This window comes from Anopheles darlingi, chromosome 2, assembly GCF_943734745.1.
Source record: "Anopheles darlingi chromosome 2, idAnoDarlMG_H_01, whole genome shotgun sequence".
Taxonomy (NCBI): domain Eukaryota; kingdom Metazoa; phylum Arthropoda; class Insecta; order Diptera; family Culicidae; genus Anopheles; species Anopheles darlingi.
Genome location: NC_064874.1, coordinates 31009403 through 31031600, shown reverse-complemented (window position 1 = coordinate 31031600; position 22198 = coordinate 31009403). Strand labels below are relative to the sequence as shown.

General features: G+C 46.9%; 1 protein-coding gene across 4 annotated transcripts in view; it reads right to left on the bottom strand.

The window, feature by feature from the left end:
* The window catches only part of LOC125948786 (uncharacterized), a 154945-nt gene that overhangs the window by 8842 nt on the left and 123905 nt on the right, over positions 1–22198 (bottom strand). For all 4 annotated transcript variants that reach the window (XM_049675180.1, XM_049675179.1, XM_049675181.1 and 1 more), the window contains exons 4-11: positions 20964–21080; positions 20603–20783; positions 19948–20199; positions 6158–6274; positions 5863–5994; positions 4857–5116; positions 3229–3373; positions 2976–3125 (exon numbers count right to left, since the gene is read on the bottom strand). In XM_049675180.1, the coding sequence (XP_049531137.1) occupies positions 2976–3125; positions 3229–3373; positions 4857–5116; positions 5863–5994; positions 6158–6274; positions 19948–20199; positions 20603–20783; positions 20964–21080 (1354 nt within the window). The remainder of the gene's footprint in view (positions 1–2975; positions 3126–3228; positions 3374–4856; positions 5117–5862; positions 5995–6157; positions 6275–19947; positions 20200–20602; positions 20784–20963; positions 21081–22198) is intronic.

The window sequence follows — 22198 nt, the reverse complement described above, 5'->3', positions numbered from 1 at the left end:
GAATAGAAGCCTCAAGCATTGTACTTATTTTCTCTGTACTGGATAGTGTTATGTATCACTTTATCAAATCGCACTTGCACAAGGTAGGCTATCAAATTGGCAATTTTTGCAAATCCATTTTATGCTATTCTACTAAAAGCAATCGCATTTTTCGTAGCTATGACAACTTATGGGTTACCTCGAAGGGCTACAGGTCCTGGAATGAATTAAAGAACGTTCTTCCACACTCGTTTCTCACGAAATCTCATCTTTATAGTAACCTACTAGCTCCTTATGGGTTTTCAAAGATAAGGAGCAAGTTCCGTTCGCACAGAATGGCATTGTCGGACACCCTTCGTAACCGAAAGCCCGGCTAGAGTGGCGACGCTGCCAAAAATCACTGATTAACGCAGTTTCGTATGGCCGATCGCATGGTGGTCCCTAATTACCATCCATTTCCAAGGCTAATGCTTCGGTAAACAGCAGCAGTTTTCAAAGGCCACGCCAAAGGGACTGCCGGAACGACTGTGGAGAACTAGTCCTGGTCTGTTGGTCCGCCTCTCGTTCGTTTAGATTGTTGGGGGCCGAGCAGTACTTCCCCCGTCCGCGGGCCGGTTGTGTCGTGGCCCGTTTCCTGCTTTACCAGGAGCACGATTACGTTTACAAAACGGTTGCTGCAGGTGTCGGTGTACAGTCGGTGCGAGGTGGTTGCGGTAGTGGTACCGCGTGAATTGAGATGGATTGAGAGTTGCGCGATGATGATGATGGTTGTTTCACCATCATCATCATCATCATCCATCCAGGCACTTTCCGTTTCATCGTGAGCACGGACACGCCCAGCCAAAGGGCGTTGCTGCTTGGTGGTGTTGGAGGTGGTGGATGGATAATAAATTCTCATTAAATATTTGCCCCAGATTTGCGTTGGTGGGCTTCAGGTTTGCTGGGACCCCCTCCCCCCTCCCCTCCCCTCCGGGAACCCCAGGACAATGGATGGCTTCGGCACCGTCCACACGCCGGACACGTTTGCCGTCGCCGACGCCGACGCTGAAGTTTCGCGAACTTTTTTGTCCACGCCGGTGCTTAATTACACCCCCGAGGCGGATTGTACTAGATGAAAGTGTCCGGGAGTGGGAGATGGGAAGCCAAAAATTGAAAAAAAAGGAAGCTCGAATTCCGTGTCAAACCCCTACCGGGGGGGAGTTGCGTGCGGTTTCGCCTGCACGTCGGTGCCAGAAGCAAATCAACACATTTTCCAGATTCAATTTGCAAGATGGCTTCTACTGGTTAGGGCGGTGTACTTGGTCCGTTGAAAGTGATTTCATAATAGTGTGTACTGATTGAAGTACATTTAATAAATGCAATTGTTGGTCAATTCCTCCGGCGAACTTACGCGGGTGTATTGGAACGGTTCTTTGCGGTGTGATGAATGTTGGAATTATTAGCTCTCTTATGGGAATTTGTTGAAGAAGTATGGCAGTTGATCTTTAGTACATCTAAGTTGCCATTGCTTCTAGAGTGCATAGTAACGGGATCCAATATAAAAGGGAGACCGTCGTTGCACGAGTTAGAGAGTTGAGAGTGTTAAGAGTGTTGAGTGTCTTAACAAGGTGAAGACTTAACAAGGTTTGAGTGTGTTAACAAAGTTAAAAGGGGTTAAACCGTTAGAGTAAAAGTGTCAGCGTTAGAGTGAATTCGAAATAAACGTTCAACGTTAACAGAATTCAAATTGATTTAGAATCAAATTATGGTAACTGCTGTGTACAGACCGCGATTTCGGCGCGAGGTTTCTAGCGATCCGAGTCTTTGTCGAGCAGCTTAACTTAAAAGCCGTAAACTATTGTCCGATTTTTAAAGAATCTCGCTGCCAGCTGCAACACAGTAAGCTATGACTACAAAGTTGATGAAGGCAACAGCGTCAAGTATGACAATCAGAAAAAACTTGGATCAATAACACTTAGGATATGTTAAATTAATTATTGTATTTTTGTTTTGAGAGAAAATTTAGAAAGGATTCCTCTATTTAAGGGGGGGCTTTGGTTATTTCGCGTCCAAAAAAGGCTTATTTTTGACGATTTTTAGTTAAGAAACCATTCAACTTAATTTTGTGAGGTGAATGTCATATTAAACTACAACTTTTCAGGAATATTTGGTTCTATTTTGGAGAAGATTTGATCAAAACTACGTTCATGACATCCAATCTAGAACGGCAAGTTTGCAAAAAAGTACTTTTTGCGGTGCCCATCATAGCAACGTGCCTGGTCATCAGAAATTTACAAATGAATATTTTTTTGTTATATTATAAGTTTATCCAGGTAGCCCAGTCGAGTTTTTGATAAATTTCCTATTTTTCGATTTTTGGCAGATTTTTGAAGTTGAAAAAGTGATGCTTTTTTCGATATTGCCTCAAAAATCGAGTTTTACATAATTAAAAAAATTGTTTTAAAAAAAGTATCAGCAATTTTTACAAAATCTCGACGGGGCTACCTGGCAAATAGTATAAATATTAAGTGTTCAAAATTTCAAATCGATCGGTCCAGTAGTTTTTATGGTACGATGGGCACCGACATTGAAAACGTAGGTTTTGGGAATCGCGATTCAAAGTTGCGAGATGCATTGGGCCTTTTAAGAAAGGTGGATTTTCAAAAATCAATATCTTTGTCAGTTTTGGTTCGATTGATCCCAAAATTTTACACAATACTCTTGAAAGGATAAGCACTCATAAAAAATTGTAAAAAGTAAATGCGAAGAATTAAAATAAAATACCGAATCCCCCCCTTAAAGCCATGAATCATTTCGTCGATCGATCGCTCGAAATCTTGCTCAAGCTGAGTCCTCAACGTCCCGCCAAATTGAACGAGAAGCGCAATGGGGAATTATTTAAATGTACAAGGAGACAATAGTGACACACAGACAATGATAAATCGCGAAAAACCCACACAACGCGAGATCAGCAACAGTGCGATCGAGTGAACGAGTAGCAGCCACCGAATACTTACCACCGTGTTCCGTACGCCCGCGATCTGACTCAGACCGAACCGGGGGCTGACGAGCAGTACGCGCTCCACACCGTCCCGTTGGTTCGTGCTGAAGCACTTGGCCCCATAGCTCGGCAGCCCGGAAATGATGTCCAGATAGTGTATCTTGGCCTGCGTTGGGAAAAAGCGGGGAAACCGATGAAGATTTTTCCAAGGTGTTCGGTAAGTAAGATTCCGAAGCGCGTGATTCTGACGTTCTGTGTCCCGAACTTACCTGCAGCTGCGTCAGCATCTTCGCCGATGAGCCCGTCATCTGGGAGTTGAGCTTCAGGAAGTGTCCTAGCAGTCGTCGCAGCTCCTTCCGTTTCATTCCCTCGATCAGCGAGGCAGGCACAAAGCGATCCAGTCCAAATTCTCGTCTGTTACCGGAAACGGGCGGTGGAGAGAAGGGAAGGGGTTGTACGATCATAGTACCGAGTGTGAACGAGCTAGCGAACATATCTTCCTAATAACAATCACCAGACCATGGAGAGCGTACATCATGGACGCATCTAATGAAATACCGTGCGTGCCAAAATAGGTGAGGAGCGAGGAACGTGGATCTTCTCGCGAAAGTTTCTCCTTGGCGCTGCGAACGCTGACAATTGTCAGCCGAGATGCCGAGCGGATCTGTTCTAAGGACGATAACTTGTTCCTGTGTCACTGCGCTGGCCACCTGCTGGGGTGGTGGTGGTGGTGGTGGTGGTGTAGATGCAAAGTGCAGATGGTAAAACTTTCTCCCGATAATTTCGCCGTCACCAACCAACAGGAGTCGACCTCCACCCCCACCTTCTCGGTCGCTCGGTTCTATCGGGCGCATTTACAAATATTTGTCTCCACCACCACCACCACCATTTCGCTTGCTGCATTCCGCTGCAATTGCAGACTTCTCCAGCAGGATCAACCCGACCCCGGACCGTGGAGCAAAAACTTGCAGCAAACTTTGCGCCACCTCCGAAGCTCCTTCTCGGGGATGGTTCGGTTGGCGCTATAGAACAATGAATGAAAGTGGGAGGAAAAGTCGAAAGTTCCTCGGCGTACCCACACAACCACAGTTCCACAGCGCACAAATTGAGCTAATTTTGGGAGTAAACTCGGCGGGCACTCGGAAGGGCGCCGTTCGCTGGTCTCTCTCTCTCTCTCTTTCTCCTCTGGTTTGGAAAAAAAAAATACCCGGGAACAGAAGGATTGCTCGCAAAGGAACGGAGAGAAATCGTATTAAAAGATTCTTGGAAATTTTAAAATGCCACCATGCATGGCCGGGGAAAGAACTGATTCTGTTACTTCAGCTTCAGCGGGAGGCATGTTCCGTGTTCGTTCGCATATGTAGCCGAGAATGCGGAAGTTATGGTTGCGCCTGGTACAAGAATGTTGACATGAAGGATGTTCAACTTTTCCATTACATAAGGCTAACGATGCAGCCAGAAGCGAGGGGATGGATGCCAAGCTATGGGGGGGGGGGGGAAGGATTGGATTGCTAGTGTAAGTGCTGCCTGGAGGGAGTTTTTCTTCCCCCGTTTTTTTATCATTTATGCTACTTGTGTGAGTTTCAATTCGTTGGTTGATTTTTGTGTGGATGTTCTTTGCTCCAGCCACCGGTGCACCGAAGCGTTCTATGGTTGCTCGATCGATTCAACGGTAAGTCAATCGAGGGGGCATTCCGTAGTTTTCTTTGCGAGACTACAAAAAGGTTCTTCGCTGCAGCGGACTGTTTTCTTGTTTCTGAATTTGTACAAAAAAATCCTTCCATCTGTGCGCTTCTTGAGCTAATTAATGTTTGTTGAAATGAAACTATGGTTCAATCCCCGGGCCAAGGCGTCAAAGTTAAAGAAAGGTTCACCCAGAAGAGATTCCGTTACTTACTCAACAGTTTTTACAGTCAGCTTGGCCGGTGAGATGTTGTTCGCCAGGGCGTGTTGGTGCATGTGGAGGGCGGCCAGTCGTAGCGCGACCTCGGGCTGCAACTCCGGTGCGAACCGTTCCTGCGTCACATCGTTGCAGCACTGCAGGAACAGGTAGTCCAACGCGTTGAGGTCCTTCTGGGCGAGTCCGGCCGCCGATACGGGCACAAACGTCACGCGAAACAGACACCGCAGCTTGTGCGCTCCCGGCCGGGCCGCTATCTGCAAAAAGGAAGAAAAGTGTAGCGAACGTCAAGAGTGGGTGCATGTGTGGTGGTGGCGCTGGTGGTGGTTTCATTCAGAAAAGAGTTTTTCCCAAAAGCGAAAAGACAAACGATGGAAAATTTGTGGCGGAAGTCCCGAGTGGTGCTTCTGGGAATGGGAATGGAAATCGAACGGCAAAGTTGTCTAATGATTTACTCCAGCGGCGCTTCTGTCTCGCTTTGGGGCACAATTTCAAAGAATTTCCCCGTTTGCTTGCTCGGCGCTGGCTGCGGCGGAGGTTCCATTCAAAATGTCATAAATCTGTGCTTCGATCCGATTATGCCGAAGAATGGAGGGAGGATTGCTTTGCTTTGCGACATTATGAACACTCGGGTATGCTAAGCACGAGGCAGCGTGAGCTTTTACGTTTCGATTTTCTTTTTTAAGGTGTAACCGATGGCGGCTTACGCTTTGTTATCTTGTGATGTGGTATCGGAATCGCATTTCATTTCCAACGAAAATCAGTGAATGACATTTGCGGTAGGTGAACCGAGGTATCGAATAGAACAAAGCATTTATCGAGGATTTTTTGTATGCTTGCTGACAACAACAGCAACGTTGGACTAAATGATTTCTTATTAATTTCGTATCACAACAGATGAAAAGAGTCATCATCGAGCTATAATGCAACGCGAAACGATCATTATATCGACAAAAGCCGCTAGGATCAGGATGTTTTCGGGATACTGGAGCTGTTTACTTACCCTGGCCACCGTTTCCTGCGGATCCAGTAGGGTGAGCTTGTTCCGCTTTAAACTTTTCACGTGCTCCACCACGAGACTAAAGTGCTCACCGGCGGTTAGGCATAACTTATCGCGTAACGATGTAACAACGTTCTGTTTATCCATTTCCAAACGGTGTGCGTCGTGGTCGGAAAGAAAAAGAAAGGAAAAAGCATTTATTGTTAGTGAAGAAGAAGACCAATGGTGTGATCAATTAGTCTAAAGAAGAATCCCCTAGAGGTGGTGGTGTATATAATCGCCACACCGTTTGCCTTACCTGTACAGTGGTAGTCGAGTCGTATTTGAACGATTTGGTTTGACCGTTCTCCAGGAACACTTTCAGCACGTTCGCCATCGGCGGTACGCACAGATCGCCGAGTGAGAAGGCAGATGGCTGGAACAAAGAGACAAAACGGGTTACATGAGGCTGGGTCCGGATAATCTGTGGCTATTTTTAAACGATTTTCCAGCTCCTAGTGCTGTGTCTGTGTGTGTGTAGCTACGGTTTTCCCAGCCCAGTGCTCCGAGGCGGGGTGCGGTCCGCACGGATACGAGATCCTTAAGCTCCGTTTCGTGATTTATACAGACCCATCAATGTGCGGCCTCTGTTTCGTTTGAACCAACATTAATTAATCCCCCTTGTGGCTCGGGGACGGGAACGCTGGACCACAGTTTTGTGGGAAAGGAAAAGGATGATGCCCGGATGAATTCCAGGGCCAGGACATTCGATAATCCTGCTCCGCCGTGGAGGAAACGTTGGGAATTAGAGCATCCAGCAGTGGTCGATCTCGAAACCCATTTACACAACATCATTAGTACATGCAATAAATGGGATACCGGATGCGGTTTGCCGACAAGCGGTTCATCGGTTTGAATAACCATTTTTCTTTCCGTTTTTACATCGAGAGAGAGAGGCCACGCGATTCGGTTGTATTCGAAGGTGTTTTAAAGACACAACCGGTTCGCAGGTTTTTCGACAAAATGGAGCTTTGAAGCGTTGGCATATCTTGTGTGATAAACGAGATACCGTTTGCTGGAGTGTTTGCTTCAAAATACAATCAATCGAGCACACAGACAAACAGCACGTGTAGTGTACAAGATGAAGCGTAGAGTCAATTCGCATTCCAACGTCTTAGACGTCAACCGTCATTCCGTTAATTACCTGCAGCAAATATTTACCCCTCGATCCGAGCGATTTGTGCGTGTTCCGGACTCGGATTGGTGTAGCGGGAAGCACTAGGAACCAACATTAGCTTTTGCTAAACGACAGATTCACGAGATAGCAAGATGCGAGATCGCTCGGAAACCGATACGGACTAATTAATTTTCTTCGCGTTTTCACGAGTGCTTTCCACCGGCGTGGCTTTACTTTTACAGAAGAGCCACGGCAGGACAGAACCTTGGGCTAAGCAATAGCGTTTTAATGCCATGGTATCGTGTCCATCGTGCAAAGAACCGATCCGATTCAATCGGTGATAGTGGAGCAACATGTTCAACAACGTCAGTCGGGGAAGAGCGTGGAAAAAAAGCGGAAAAAAGAGGTTTGTTGTTTTCTTAACCCACTGGCAGGCAAGCAGGACTAAGCATTCATTTAGTGGACAGCAAACGTTACCAAAGCGGAATTGCTGCAGAATCTTGTAGAAACCGGGTGGAACGCATTTTCTTAAGAATCACGAAACACGAGAAAACAACATTGTAGGTAAAGATCCTGAGCGAGTGATCCTTTAAACTCTGCTACAAAACATACCGTTCACTGTCCGGTCGGTGAGGGTGCTGCGCTTTAAACAATGTCCCAATCTCGTCCATTCCCGGGCAGGGTGATGATTCCATCATTTCCCGAGCCCATCCGAGCCCCCGACCAGCCGCATATGCGCTGTTGGGGCGGGTCAGCTAGCTGGACAGGGCCGGACGGGAACACAATCGGAAACATGATAAGGGTTTCCAGCGCTGTCGAGCGGCACTCGAGCACCACCGGACGGGGCATGGGCACGTCATGCAGAGCTTGCGATTTCGCATAAAGTCCGCAATGAGGGATGAGATGAGATGGTCGACGCAACCGCCAGGACTGGCCCGGACTGGCCGGAAGAGATTGTTCTTGCAACGACCGAGCTGAATGCTCTGGGTGTGTGTCTGTGTGGAGATTTGCTTGCTTCCGGCGCTGCTCTATCGGACTTTGGTGGCCGGATGCCGTAGAGAAGTATGTAGAGAGAGAGAGAGGGAGTATGGTTCAGGCAAACATCCTCAACATTGGCAACCACCGCCGGCCGGTGGATTCCGGAAAGGCGGATCTGGCTGGCAGCGGCTGTGGTTGTACAATTTAGAGGTTAAATGCAAAATTGATGGCTCGTTGCGAGGTGGCCGACCGCTGGGCGGAATACGAAAATGCTAATTCTTGCGCCGGAGCATAAGGATCCGGACAGCTTCTTGTAGTGGAATCCCATATGTTAGGGATTTGTTTTCTTTACTCAAACGAAATGCAACTTTTCTGGCTGTTGTCTTTCAGAATGATTTCAAGTTACGTCAAGCTACTTCGAGCATTTCGATGTTTATTACTAAAATCCTTACTAAAGTTAAATAAGGTTTTGCGAATGTTTTTCTCTTAAGTAACGAGAGAAAGGTTTAAATCATTCCAGCTTCTCCCATGAACTCAGTTCACGTGTATTGAGCGCCCTCTTCCTGCTCGCTCCCCCAACCGGGGCCAGGGCACAACGAAGCAAACAATTTATGAACCGGTGGCATCGGCGTTTGAAATCGATAAGCCCGATAACAGCGAGACACCGGGGGCCGGTTCTCAAGATGGTGCATCGCGCAACGGGTGCGATATGTAGAAGAATGGGGCAAACATGTTGTTACTGAGAGGTCGCTGGTGCCTGCCAGTACCACACGAGCATGTCTGCTTCTTAGGCTACCTCGGGAGAAACCCCCTGGGCGGGGGGCTTTCATTTCATAACGCACACAATCCCAAGACTAAATATTTGGTTTGGTTTCTTTAGCAACAAAGCGCCCCCTGAACCTGAGTGGATCGGTTGATGTGTTGCTGCTCCCTTTTTCGGTTCCTCGCGTTTCTCGCATTAACAAGAGTTCCTTGGTGGGCTCCGCATGTCCTTGACAGCGAATTCGATTCCCCGGTTACCTGGTCCCATGGGGCCGGGGGTTGGGCTGGAAGATACTTTCCCGGCGTTGCCCTAATTCATGAGTTCGGTAACGATTTGTGCGAGAGTATTTAGGGGGGGAGGCGAACGTGGGCGCTACTGATGCTGTGGGTCGTCGCCATCGTCGTGATTGTGTTTTTGTCGTATGTCGCACTTCCGAGTTTATAATGCAGCGGCAAACGGAACTGGCAACGAACGCGAACCAGCGAACAGAATCGAATCTGGGAGGAATAGGGGTCGGTCGTTGCTGCTCTAACGCTGGTGATAACAATCGGCGTCCCCGTTCCCGGGGTTCCAATATTTGCCTTTCGAAGTGACTTACGAAAAGGAAAACAGAAATTGATTCCGGTGCTCCCTTGTCCCCGATGGTTCTTATCGTGCTTTCGTCGCGGGGGAAATGAAGAGCATTCGGTGAAAGTTGTTGGAAACAAAATTTAAATGAAAATTACATTTTTTTTGAGACATTTTACATTTGCTCATTGGTTGTACGAAGACTCGGGTGTTAAGGAGTATATGATTTTCGATATTCCATGCCACGGTACAGGACTTTCTGTCGGCAAGGACAGGGTGCACAAACAATTGACCTTTGACATGACGACTGTCAGGTCGTCAGCAGATTACCAAATTGTATCAATCGAAATATTGCTTCGTGCTGCTCGATTGAGTGGAAACGTCGTAAACGACGTTGGACTCTTGGCTTAATTCGTTTGCAAATCAATTCGGCATTGAAGCACAGCAGCTTCGCCTCGCCACTTTGACCTTTTTCATGTCATTTTTTTTATCAATTTTTGATCGAATTCGTTTTAGTAAATTCAACAGCATATCACTGTCACCGAGGGTGACGGACACATTTCGGTGGCCCTAAAGTCAGTATTCGATTTGAATTCCCTCCGTACAGCCTTTCGCTGTAAATCCTATCCGTTGACAATTGGACACTTTTCACCGTTGTTCTGAGCAGCCACAGGAAGTTATCAACTGATATCACTTCCAACGATTTCCAGTAGTCGTCGAGAACCCTTGTCTTGTTTTATTTTTCTATTTTTTCTGCTCTCTCTCTCTATCTCTCTCTCTAAGGAATGTTGAAAAACAATGTTGAATGTTGAAGGAAATTAACTTCGACTTGGTAAAGGTCATGCCGGCAGTAGGGGGCCCGGGAAAGGACCGGAATTTGATTTCTACAGTTTCCCACTTCCACTTACTTCTTCTTCGAGTTTAGCATTCCACAAAGGCGAGGGTTACGAGCAGGTTTGGGTGTTGTTGTTACGTTTCATTCTTGTGGCAGTTTGAAGAGACCTTTTTCTTACGGGAGCAATCTTACCGCTGCACGTCAACCAGTCGGTTCCCGCAACAACAAACCTTTTTGATTCCGGGGATTGCCGAAGGTTACGGGGGACACACGAGGCATTGCCCGGGGCGGTGCAAATTTACTCTGCTTTTCAACATTTTTTGAGGTTTCCCTATCGCTTGCTTCAGCTATCTCGGACAAAGGGAGAAAAATACGAAGAGAGAGAGAGAGAGAGAAAGAGAGAGGAGGGAGGGAAGAGAGAGAGAGAGCGCGATGGGCATGGGGAAACATCATTAGCCGAAGTTGCTCTACCTTCGCCGCCATCATTCTCTAATCCGAATACCAACATTCCGGGGGGCCCGGAAGCGGTGGTGGTAGGGAGGAAGGTGCGCAACCTGAAGGCATTATTAAAATACCATAAATCAAATATTTTATCCCTCAACATTTTGGCTAACGTTGGTAGTAGTAGCGCATCAGCAGCAGCAGTATCAACACCACTTCGCAAAGGGTGCTTAACATTAGCTTTAGCATGTGACTGTGTTTTGGATCCCTTGCAGAATTGCGACCTGAAGTGTGCTGAGGGTGAGCACGATTATTATTTAGGTTATGTGTTCACATGTGATGCGGTTCCGAACTAATCAATACATTGTGAAAGCTTTCCAAGCTGTGAAAGAGAGAGATTACCAGCGCCATTTTGTGTAAAAACTTGGTATTTTTAGTTTAAAGGTAACGTGTTCAACGAGTTATCGGTGACCTGTTTAATGGAACTTTGAGGGTCGTAGTAAATTTACATAGTTGTCAAAGTTGCTTCCGGAACATTACCATACAGGATATAGGACGAACGGTCTGACCATCATGACCTGCCAATTTAGATTACAGAGCGGTTTGGAACGGTTCAGGTCAGGTTAGGAGTTGAAAATTAAAGTTCCGCTAAAGAGGGTCGTCCGTAGCAATCCGTAGGACGAAGGGAGCAACAAGGATAAAAGCTACACTTGAAAGTAGTCGTGTGTGAACATAACTTGTGCTGCTTCTCGTCTTTGGTTGAAACATTTGATATCTTGTAACATGGCACGAGTTTCATTGTTGTTCTTATCAGTGCATTGCACGAGAATTTAATTTATCTGTGGCACAAGATGCTTGAAGTCAGTAGTTTCTTTAGGAAAAGGGACTCATTTCCTTTGTGTTTCATTTTACGTGGCGAATTATTATTGTTACAAAGAATCCAGCAAATGAAAGACCTCATGAAACTAAATGCATTTGAGATAATAATGAACTGATTTTCTTAGTTTTTTGTTCTAGCAATCGTCAGTTGTATTAGAGTACAAATATAACTATAACATTGTAGATTCATCTAATATGGCTGTGGTAAAATTTTCAAATAAATGCCCCGTACAAAGGTGTTTTTGATTATTTGTGCCACACGGTAACATACAAACCACAAAAACTGAACTTGTTTTTATCACAAAATCCCCCGTTTTTACATCCATCGATCGCATGAAATGCATTTTTTTAAATCAAAAAATGATCTAGTTTACATCGTTTCTATACCATGTTAATGCTCCATCGTAAGCTCTTGCTGGCTTTCCTTTGCAGGAATTCCTTAGATGCTCTTGGAATTTATAGATGACATTTTTTCCTATGACACAACCCGGTGTCGTTGATAAATAAGAGAATTAAGGGACAAGAAGCAAACAAATTTCTTCTCCTTTGGCAAAGCGATTCCGCTACATTTAACAATCGTTTTGACAATGCAATGTTCCCGTTGGCGTTGGTTCAGATTGTTAAAGTAAATCAACCGACAACAGACTTCAGTTGTTGTTCGTCAGTTGCCGCAACAACAGCGAATGGATGGATTACATTAAGCTCCGCCCGGAGTGCCCGCTGTAGCGGCATAGTGGTTAATGCCCCTGGAAGGGCGACCTTGTGACCGGTGGGGACCGAGTCTGGTGCCGGGGACCGGGGAATGACCCGGGAAAACATTGTCGTTAACCCTTTTCACAACGCTTACGATCGTTCGGGTCTTGTATCGAAATCCATTTGCAGTACTCTTTGTCACCCTCACAAATTGCCACTTAGACCCAAGGGACGAACCGGACGGACGGACGGACGGACGGATGGAGAAAAATGTGCCACAAGAAAGAGCCAAAAATTGCCCCACGTCCCGGGGAAAACCCACCGGCTCTGGGCTCCGTTTGTGGTGCCCTATGATTACAATCCATCCATCCCCGGCCGGCCGGCCTGCCGGTCCACCGTCCGATTGCCAAGGGTAACGGCTCCCTGGATGAAATCAGGAATGGCTAATAGAGGCGACATCATGACATTACCAGGCGAGAAGCTCGGGTTCACGCGGCAATCCCGGTCCGCAGGAAAAGAGGATGCTAATCTAGAGGTGACCAAACATCATCGTAGCTGCTCGACCTCCATGTTTGGGGTGGGGGCCCGGGACGTGCCGGTAAATCGGCCATAAGCAACCCAAAGGTATGGCTGTTACCGGAAGCCACCGACCGACCGAAGACAGTGCGCTGCACGGTCACTCGGTCGCTCGCTCGCCGTCTTCATCTTTCCCAAAGCTTCTCAGAGCTTTTGGGAATACATGTTCTTCTTCTGCTTCTTTCGGGTGGGTTTTTTTTCTTCTTCCTTTCGTTGTTGTCGCCCACCATGAGCTCGAGCTCGAGCTCCAATGCCAGAGTTTATTAAGGCAACGAGTGTCGTGACCATTTTTTGGGCAAATTGCCAGTGCCAAGCACATTTAGCCGAGCACAGGGCCAAGGTTTCGCCGCCAGCCGAAGCCAATGGAAGAACGAAGAACCTTAATCAAGGGAGTAGTTTCTTGGAAGCCTCGGGCCACCGGTCCCCGACCCCCGGCACCCCCGGAGTGTGGCATGGTTCATGGTGGCTGCAAGCAGCAAGCACGAAAATTGTATCGAAATCGGAAATCTATTTATAAATAAGTAAAAAGGAAGCCGAAGGTTGGTGCCGCGAAGGTCTGTGGCGCGCGGTCCTCGTCGGTGCACCGTGCGCGGCAAAACTTGGCCCCGGCACTTCCGGTGGTCCTTTGGTTTTCTGTGGTGCCGCTCTGGTTCTGGTTAAGGGGTTGAGCTGAGAGCAGCAACGAACGAATGATGACGAGGTGGCAAGTAAAAATGTGATAAAAATTTATGTAAGATGATAAAATTAGATTTTGTTGTCCCGGGCGGGGGGTTTCGTCCGTCCGTCCGTCCGTTCGTACGTTCGCTTGCTTGGTAGTCCGGTCGTTATCCGGCGAAGTGTTGGTGGAATGCACCATCCATTGTTGCGAAAAGCAAGTTGTAAGTACAGTTGATTTCTATTTTGTGTGATCGATGCGCAAGTTTTTTTTTTAAGCTAGACGTAACCATAACAAGCACAACGTTTTTGACTGCGAGGAGTCGTGGTACTGGAGTGGGTACTCCAGATTAATGTTGTTATATGACTCCCATGCTCCAACGTGGGCAGCAATTAAAATGTAAGAAACACTTTCAAAAGTAAGCTAGAATAAGAAAGCATCCGAAAATTCCTCTAATGAGCAAGATGAAGATGTGACTCTCTAATGATCTCTGGCATTGCTCTCGTCTAGGGTACTTCTTTTTGGATGTTCCCTTAGATTTTTAAGGGCACCATAAGCGGGGTCACTATTTTCACTTAATGTCAACGGTAAATTATGACTCGCAAGGACCTGCTGATGCTCAGTGGACATGGGCACAAACCGCACCAAACCGGTCCTTTCGGTGACCGAATTTCGGAATCATTTGCGAAATCATCTCAGTGCGAAAAACCTTCTCATACCATCGTAGCCTGAGCTTTGAGCTGCACCGTTTCTTTTGCCCAAACTCCTTTCCTCCTCAACGCGCTGCCGCTGTAAAGGATGATAATTTATGTTGGGAAACGGAAAATAAATTCTAATCCTAGCGGTACCTCTTCCTCACTTCCACACCCCAAGGGGGACCGAGCTCAAAGTCAGCAGTCAAAGCAGTCTGGGCAGCAAAACGTTGAGCGGTAGCTTAAGGATTCGGCCACAAACGGACTTATTTCGTGGAAAGCGGTCCAACGACGACGACGACGACGACGGAACGGGACGAAGACAAATATGGTGGAAAGCGAAGCAGGCAGTGGTTTAGTGGAGGCGTTTGGTGGGCGCTCAGTCACTCCCCGCTCCGGCAAGGGTTTAAACCTCCGACTGTGCTGCTCGATAGCTCGAAATAGACTCCATCAGCCCCGCGGGCACACGGTGGGTGGATTTATGCGCTGCTATCAACTCTCAACAGTCGTAGCATATTTGCCGTAGACGATTCAATCCAGTTGATAACGGTGCTTCCATATGGCGCGCGCGCGCGCTAAAAGGCGAACGCCAATGAAAGTCATAATTTTCCGTTTCCTCCACAGACCTCAGCCAGTCTGTCACTGCTGCTGGCGTCGGGAATCGGAATCTCTCTCTCTCTCTCTCTCTCTCTCTCTCTCTCTCTCTCTCTCTCTCTCTCCACGGAGGCGAAGCAGCATCGTTACCATCACAGCCCCGGGGCCATTGTCTTGCCATAGCTCGGGGCGAGGAATAGATCGTTCTTGTTTGATTGATTTGCTAAACGATTCATCGTGCGCGTCACAATCCGCTCGGTTCGTTCTATTCGGTTTGGTGTGTGTGTGTCTGTCTGTGCTTGATTGAGTTGTTGCCGGATGTGCTCGCAACCGTACGGCTATCTCCGGTTAATACAGTTGGAGGTTTCTTATTTCAAGGAAGGGAAGCATAAAGATGCATCCGTTTGCTTCGTTCGAATGGAAAGGATCCGGAGTATCTCGGGAGCATCGAAGGTATGTTCAGAATAAAAAAATAATTATTTAGTCCAACCCCAACACCTCCATCAGGCTCTCGCTGCAGATGATGACGGTTGAAAATGGTGCTGGATTGGATGATGAATGATTTGCGAAAAGATCAAAAGCGACCAGCATCGAACCGTCGCACCGGCGGGGGTGTCCGTGGCGTAAACGAGGTGATTATGCGGCACAACACGCACTCAGGCACACAGACCAACGAAGCAGTTAACTGAACGAACTAATTAATTTCCTGCGTCAACAGAAAACTGTCATCAAGCTAACTATGGTCATTCCATTATTCGCCTTCCTCGGGACTTTAATGTTGCGCAGCAAACAAGAACAACCCCGGTGGGTGGTTGGTGGAGAAATAGCAAAGAAAACAGCGGACCAAACAAACAAAAACCCGGAAAAAAGGGTCCGCATACCGCTGTATGCACCCGGGTTATACCGTGTTTGGTCTTTTACGCGCAGCTTGGGACACAAAGGGTGTGTTTGAGGTGAGTGAGGTGAATAGAAGACCTCCGTCCGTCACTCGTCTCTAATTAGGTTGCGTCATCACGCCCTCACGACCAGCACCTAGCAACAGCAGCAGCAGCAGAAGGAGGAGAGCATCCTTGGAATTTATCCTTTCTTATGCAAATGTTTAAAGCAATCCATTAAACACAGGAACTGATTTCCGCAAAGGAAGAAAATGCTGTGCAGCGATGGGCCAACATTTTGGAAATCCAATTTACACCTCCCCCTCTCCTCTGGTGCTATGCTGGAGCATGTGTGGAAGAGCTTTCGTTTGAGCTGAAGCAGCATGAAGAGACAGAGCGAACGAGTGAAAGCATTGAATTGAGTTAGAGCGGACAAAGTGGATCGTGATATCGTGGAACTTCACGCTCTTCACGCTCTTCACGAGCAAGACCCAGCAAACCCAGACAAGACAAGCCGCATCGCAAGCCGAAAGCTGATTAGTATATTGCCTACTTCCGGCGGGGCCTTCGCCCAGCCTCTGTCTGAGCGACCGCCACCGGAAAGGGCGGAGGCAATTTTATTTGGATTAAGTTGTTGCCAAATCGGTTGCTGCTGATTCACGACATCCTGGCGCTGGCGCTGGCCACGTTCTGGGCTGGTAGGGAAATGGCGCAGGATGGGGAGGTCGCAATAAACAATTCAATCAGCACTCCTGTCGCTAATCGTGTTGATATAACATCGTGCGGTAGTATTTGAGAGAGAGAGGAAAGGAAACTTTAAAGCTTTAAACACTCAACCGTGACATTGTTGCTGGAATTAAGCCGAAGCCTAATCATTGGTTTGGCGCGTGCGGGAAAAAGGGTTTTCCTCTGGTAGGTGCCGTCGTCCGTTTCATTGCCCTTCCTGTCATCCCACGAATGCGTGGCATCGCAAAAAGGCAATAATGAGCCATTTTGATGATTGAAACAGCACCGGCAGCAGCAGCAGCAGAAGCAGCATCAGCGGCAGCCTTATGGTAATTTGCCGTTGCGCGAAACGTGCGGCGATGTAAATCATCGGCCCTCGAACTCGCAAGTAGCGATCGATTATTATCTCGATGATTAATTATGATGGTAGATGGGCGCGACGCAGCCTACAGCTCGACGATGACTGCTTGCTGCCCTATCATCACAGCATCACGTTTTCCACCAGTTTCAAGCACCAGAACCAAGTACGCTTGGCATCTCATCGCTCTGCACGGGGATCCTGCCATCAGTAGCACCCTTGGCATGCGTCCCGAGCGGCGGGGTGGGAGTGGAACTCAATAACCTAGCCACCACTTCGCCACGTTTACGATAGCAACCAAGCGGTTCTCGTGCTCTGCCCTGTATCGAGGGTAGCTACCTACTATCAACGTGCAGCCTACGGCGGGAAACGCTGCGAACGCTGCGAACAGACGACGTTGAAGTTCTTGTGGCTTTTCCCGCTAGTTCATTATTTGACGGATGACGGCCAGTCATGACCGGGGAGTGCGCGCAACAGTTTGCGTTCGCATCTTTTCCCTCCCTCGCTCTCCCGCGACGAAGCGGTGATGACATCGGAAAGTTAACCGCCCCCCCTCGGAGGGAGTGTGCCGCGAGAGGGGTGTGCGTGTGTGTGTGGGTGCGTTCCCTTGAGCGATGACGTGCCCACCAGCCGCGGCGGGCAGACGGGCTCGTGTTATCAAATTATTATGATTAATTCAGTTTCGGAAATTTATTACGATTTTCGAACGCGGCAATCAACCAATTCAGGCCGCGACCACCAGTGAGGCAGCAAACAGGGCCGCGGGCTCAGCGGGAGGGCGGGGGTGCTGAAGCGCGTCCCAAAGTTTGGTAATTTGTTGTGATAAATGATTTTTCGCGGGGCGGTTTGATGAGGTCGATGCCAAAAGACAGCAAAACACTGATTAGGAGGAGGCTTGCGGACGGACTATTGAGACGCCTTCGTTTCTAGTCGCTCCGGGCACCAACCAGACTGTTCCGATCAATATCGCTTTCGACGTTGCAACAGCATAGCTTTGGTTTTTGGAGTTTGGGGAATTTACAACGTCTCGAGTGTTAGACGGTCGGGCAGAACACAATCATTGCCACGCCCGTGGCATCATTTTCCGTTCGCCCGATTGACAGGCGTCATAAAAACATGATAATACGAGTCCGGCGGACATGGCGGCCGATTAGAGAGGGATGATGATTTGTCGAGAGAGAGAGAGAGAGTCAAGGGAAGTGCTTTCTTTTGCTTCAAGTTTGCTGAAGCTGCAGAAGATGAAGTTGAGGCGCGTGACGTTTGACGGTGGATGGCAAGGAGCGCATGACAGGGAAAAATCAATAGACTTTTTGTTGGAAAATGTGTAAAGAAAGGGTTTTTTTTCACAAAGTTTTCTGTTATGGAAGAAAAAAATTTTCCATCTTGTTCCGTTTGTGAAGTAAAATCAAAATTTAATCAGATCATCACAAAGATCCTGTCAAGGACAAACAAACCCATGTTTTAAATCTTATTCACTTAGGTATGTCGAAATCAGACGACTTACGATCGTTTAATACGCTTTTTCAGATGATTGATATCCTGCTACTTTGTTTTTTCATTCAATTTGACTCATTTTCCATTTCATGGATGTCTAGATCCTGCTTTACAAAAGAAATAATACAATTCTAGGATTTCCACAATTCTGTACCAAAAAAAATTTAAAAGAATTTACATTTATGTGTGAAATAATTCTGAATTTGAACATAAGTAGAGCAAGCTGTATTGCGACAACATTATTGATTTGAAGAATAATATATGGTGAGGAGGTGTAATAGTAAGTAAAGTAAAGTTTTTACATGAAACAATAAGAGTCTACAATTATATCGTCGATCCCTTTTAATCTCTTTCGATCTGCCTAGACTGCTACTTTTACGATAATTGATTGGAATCAAATCAACATGAATTATTTTAAAGTGTTTACAAACACCGAAGGCTCAGATTCGATTCCTTACTTTCGCCGCTGATAGCTACACTCTGTTGACAGCAATACAGCTTCTCGACAACGAAGTTAATTGAAACCGGATGCAAATCAGAAAGTTTACTTGACCAATCGAGCGCGCACAGGTTAACGAAGAGGAATAACTGCAAACTGATCCCGAGGGCAGCAACAAGTCAAACGCTTCTCATTATAGTGTTTACTGGTCTGTGCGCTTCCTTTCCGAGAATTGCAAATGTTTCATCTTCCCGTAATTCCGACATCCTTATACCATTCCCGGGAGTTCTTTTTCATCAAAAACTAACTCAAGTTTCACGCGGCTAAACAGTGGTGGGTACCTGGGTCGGAACTTCTTCCTGAAATCAAGATACGACGAACGTGCAGGAAACACGCAGCGATGAAAGTGGTAGTTGTCAATTTCGGTTCGAAATCAATTCCAACTTTCTTAATCCCGCTTTTAAGTGGCCCGAGGACCCCGGTTCCTCCAGTCGCTCAGTCGCAACTCCCTGCAGACTAACTAATCTGAAAAGGTGGAAAGCACGCGATCCGCAAAAAAAAAAACCCAGAAGCGACAATAATATTCCTCCTTCTTCTTTGGGGGCTGGTGTTTTAAAAAATCGTTCAACTTCTCTCGTAAATTCCCACTGCGGTGGCCCATGATGGCGAGGGAGATGGGGTGCTGTCGAGCCAGCGGAAAAATGAACTCCATGCGGGACTTGTTTAAATTTAATTAGTTCCTTCCGTTCCGTAATCGTAGGTGTAGGTATGTCTCTTTTTTGGCTTCGGTGGTCTCGGTCTCTGTTTCTCTGCTCTCTCTCTCTCTCTCTCTCTCTCTCTCTCTCTCTCTCTTTCTCTCTCTCTCTCTCTCTCTCTCTCTCTCTCTCTCTCTCTCTTTCTGCTGCCTCAATCTGCCAACCACACCTGCCGGTGTTCGAATCGTGGTCCTCGTGGCCACGGAAAATTGGCACTCGGCCACCGAAAGGTGGATTTTTAATCAACCAAGCCACGGACCAACCAACCAACCGACCAACCGACAATCGAGTGCTGCGGATGTCATGTCTCCTTCGGACCGGGCCCCCCTTTCCAAAAGGTTCGCTCCTTTCTCGCCACTTCACGGCAGGTGGTGGTTAGTGGACTCGGATGGTTACCGTACCTTGGAGCAAGCACCCCTACCGGGCAGCACAACCACAGCACGATACCGTAAGCGGCACGTGACTCCACAACGACGACGACGACGACGAGGATGGTGAAGAAGACACATACACACACACGCACGCACATTCGCACACATACACTCATGTATGGCAAGCCTTTTTTACCGCCAATGCCACCTCCCCGTGGTCGAGATCGAGGGCAATACTTACCGGAAATAATGGCGCCCCGTTAACGCAGACACTCTCGGCGAAGCGCACCCGGATGGGGCGTGATTTCAGCTTCGCCTTCTTGCCCGCCGACAGCAGCGTCGACTTCCGGCCGACCGCATTGTAGAGCTGCGGTTGGCAGACCAGCAGCGTTACGGAGGTTTCACAATTTCTAACTAATTGTATCACATGGTCCCGGGGTGCGTCTTTGACGTCCTCACCGTTTACAGCTAATATTTGGTCACCTGGTTCCAGCTGGGAGAAAAAGGGGGGGGGGGGAGACAAGAAGCCATAGTGGTATTAGTGAAGTAAAGTGGAGCATGGATGGTAGTTAAAATGTGTGAATAGTGATAGTGCCGGCAGATGCCGGTGGGCCCGTTTCATCCTTTTAATACGCTTACCATGTAAATGTGATTATCTTATTTTATTACAATTTGTAGCATTAAATAATGCTTTCTACTGGGTTCTGATTCTGGAGTAGGTTTTACTCACTAAATAAACACTGTATAATAGCGAGAATGTATGCTTTCGATGCTTTTTGGCAACACTGTACACAACAAATGTCGTGACAGAAACTACTTCCAGGTGCTTATTTGAATTTTATTTTAAAAAAATGTGGCTATGGCCGTTGTTCCTGTCGACCAAGGATCATGCTCACCTTATTTACACTAGGGCCACCTTCCGTGACGAAGCGTACGATCACAGGTTTCTCACTGCCGGCGACGAAACCGAAACCGAGCGTCGGGCTGCGCTGCAGGACGACAACGCGCGGTTCCGGTGGTGCATCGTTACCATGGTGCCGTATCGGTTCCTCGTACGTGGTGGTTTTGTTCAAGTGACTGATGGAGAGAGAGAGAGAGAGAGAGAGAGAGAGAGAGAGAGAGAGAGAGAGAGAGAGAGAGAGAGAGAGAGAGAGAGAGAGAGAGAGAGAGAGAGAGAGAGAGAGAGAGTTATATTGGTGTTATAAGTTGAAGTTGGAGAATCGATTCGCATTCCATGCGCAAGACCGCAAGACTTACTTGATGTAATATGGTTGACCTTTCTGATCGATTGCCTTTTCCCAACCGTACGGCAGGTCGTTCGCCTGGACCCAGTTCTCGATCGGTGGCAGCCATCCTGCCGTTCGTGTGATGTGACTGTTGTTGATCGGTGCAGAGAGTGAGAGATGGGGGGAAAAAAGAGAAACAAATGGATCCATAATTAATAAATAATATTCCCTGCTTGCTGTCACTAATAGCTGTGGCGTGTTCCAGGACATGTCATGTGGGCTAATAAACAATCGCTGCTTGAATAACAGGTGCTTGAAATGGTTACGGTTTTTCGCTGTTTTCTAATGGGTTGTTCTGTTTCTCATAAAAGTAATAATCGTAATAATAATAATAAAATCGTGAGCGTTTCATTTATTGAGTCGATAATTCATTATGATTACACCCCATTTGTGAGTGTGAATTATTTGTTGACAGACTCTTTGAAAATCCTCTACAGCTTTACGAATCACTTGAAATTGATTGTAAATATTTGGGACATAGATACATTCAATTTTTTTTAGGTTAAAAATGTTTATGTTTTAATTCAACAACATTACGATTATTAACAGATTTTTAATATAATTTATTATTGGATGCTTCTGTAATCTTGTTGTATCTCATCGATTAGAGTACAATGTGGTAATCGAAACTCGTTGTTTTGTGATAAAGTAAGGAAAAAGAGGACCTTGGAATGAAAATTTATCATGATAAACATGTACCTTTACATTTGCACCGTATGAATTGTTCAAATGTTGTATATTGTAAAAGATGCCGCATTAATCTGATATTCATGCCGTATCTTCTCTCTCAAATGCATGTAAGCATAAAATGAAACAAATATGAAAATAGTCCAGTAGTATTGTGAGTTAACTGAATGATTCGTTCGCATATTTGTTGCAGTTCCAATTATCCTGATCCACTTCAACGTCGCGAATCACTTGCTATCATTTGTAAATATTTCATTTGAAATCATTATGGACGTTTGGGATCATCGTTGTTGCTTGCAACCAATCAGTGGCAGAGATAAAAGCTCTCAGGGCACCACTTGTTAAGGGCTGCAAAAAGTGAGCTTTGTAATTAGTGATTCAAAACAAATCAGTAGCAAGCACTCTCGTGGGACTTCTAATGGCCAATTATCCGAACAGACGTAATTGTGTGTTACCCAGGCGTGGCTGTTGCTTCTCGATCCTACCCTCTTTATCTCATCGCGGGAATGGCCTCTCTCC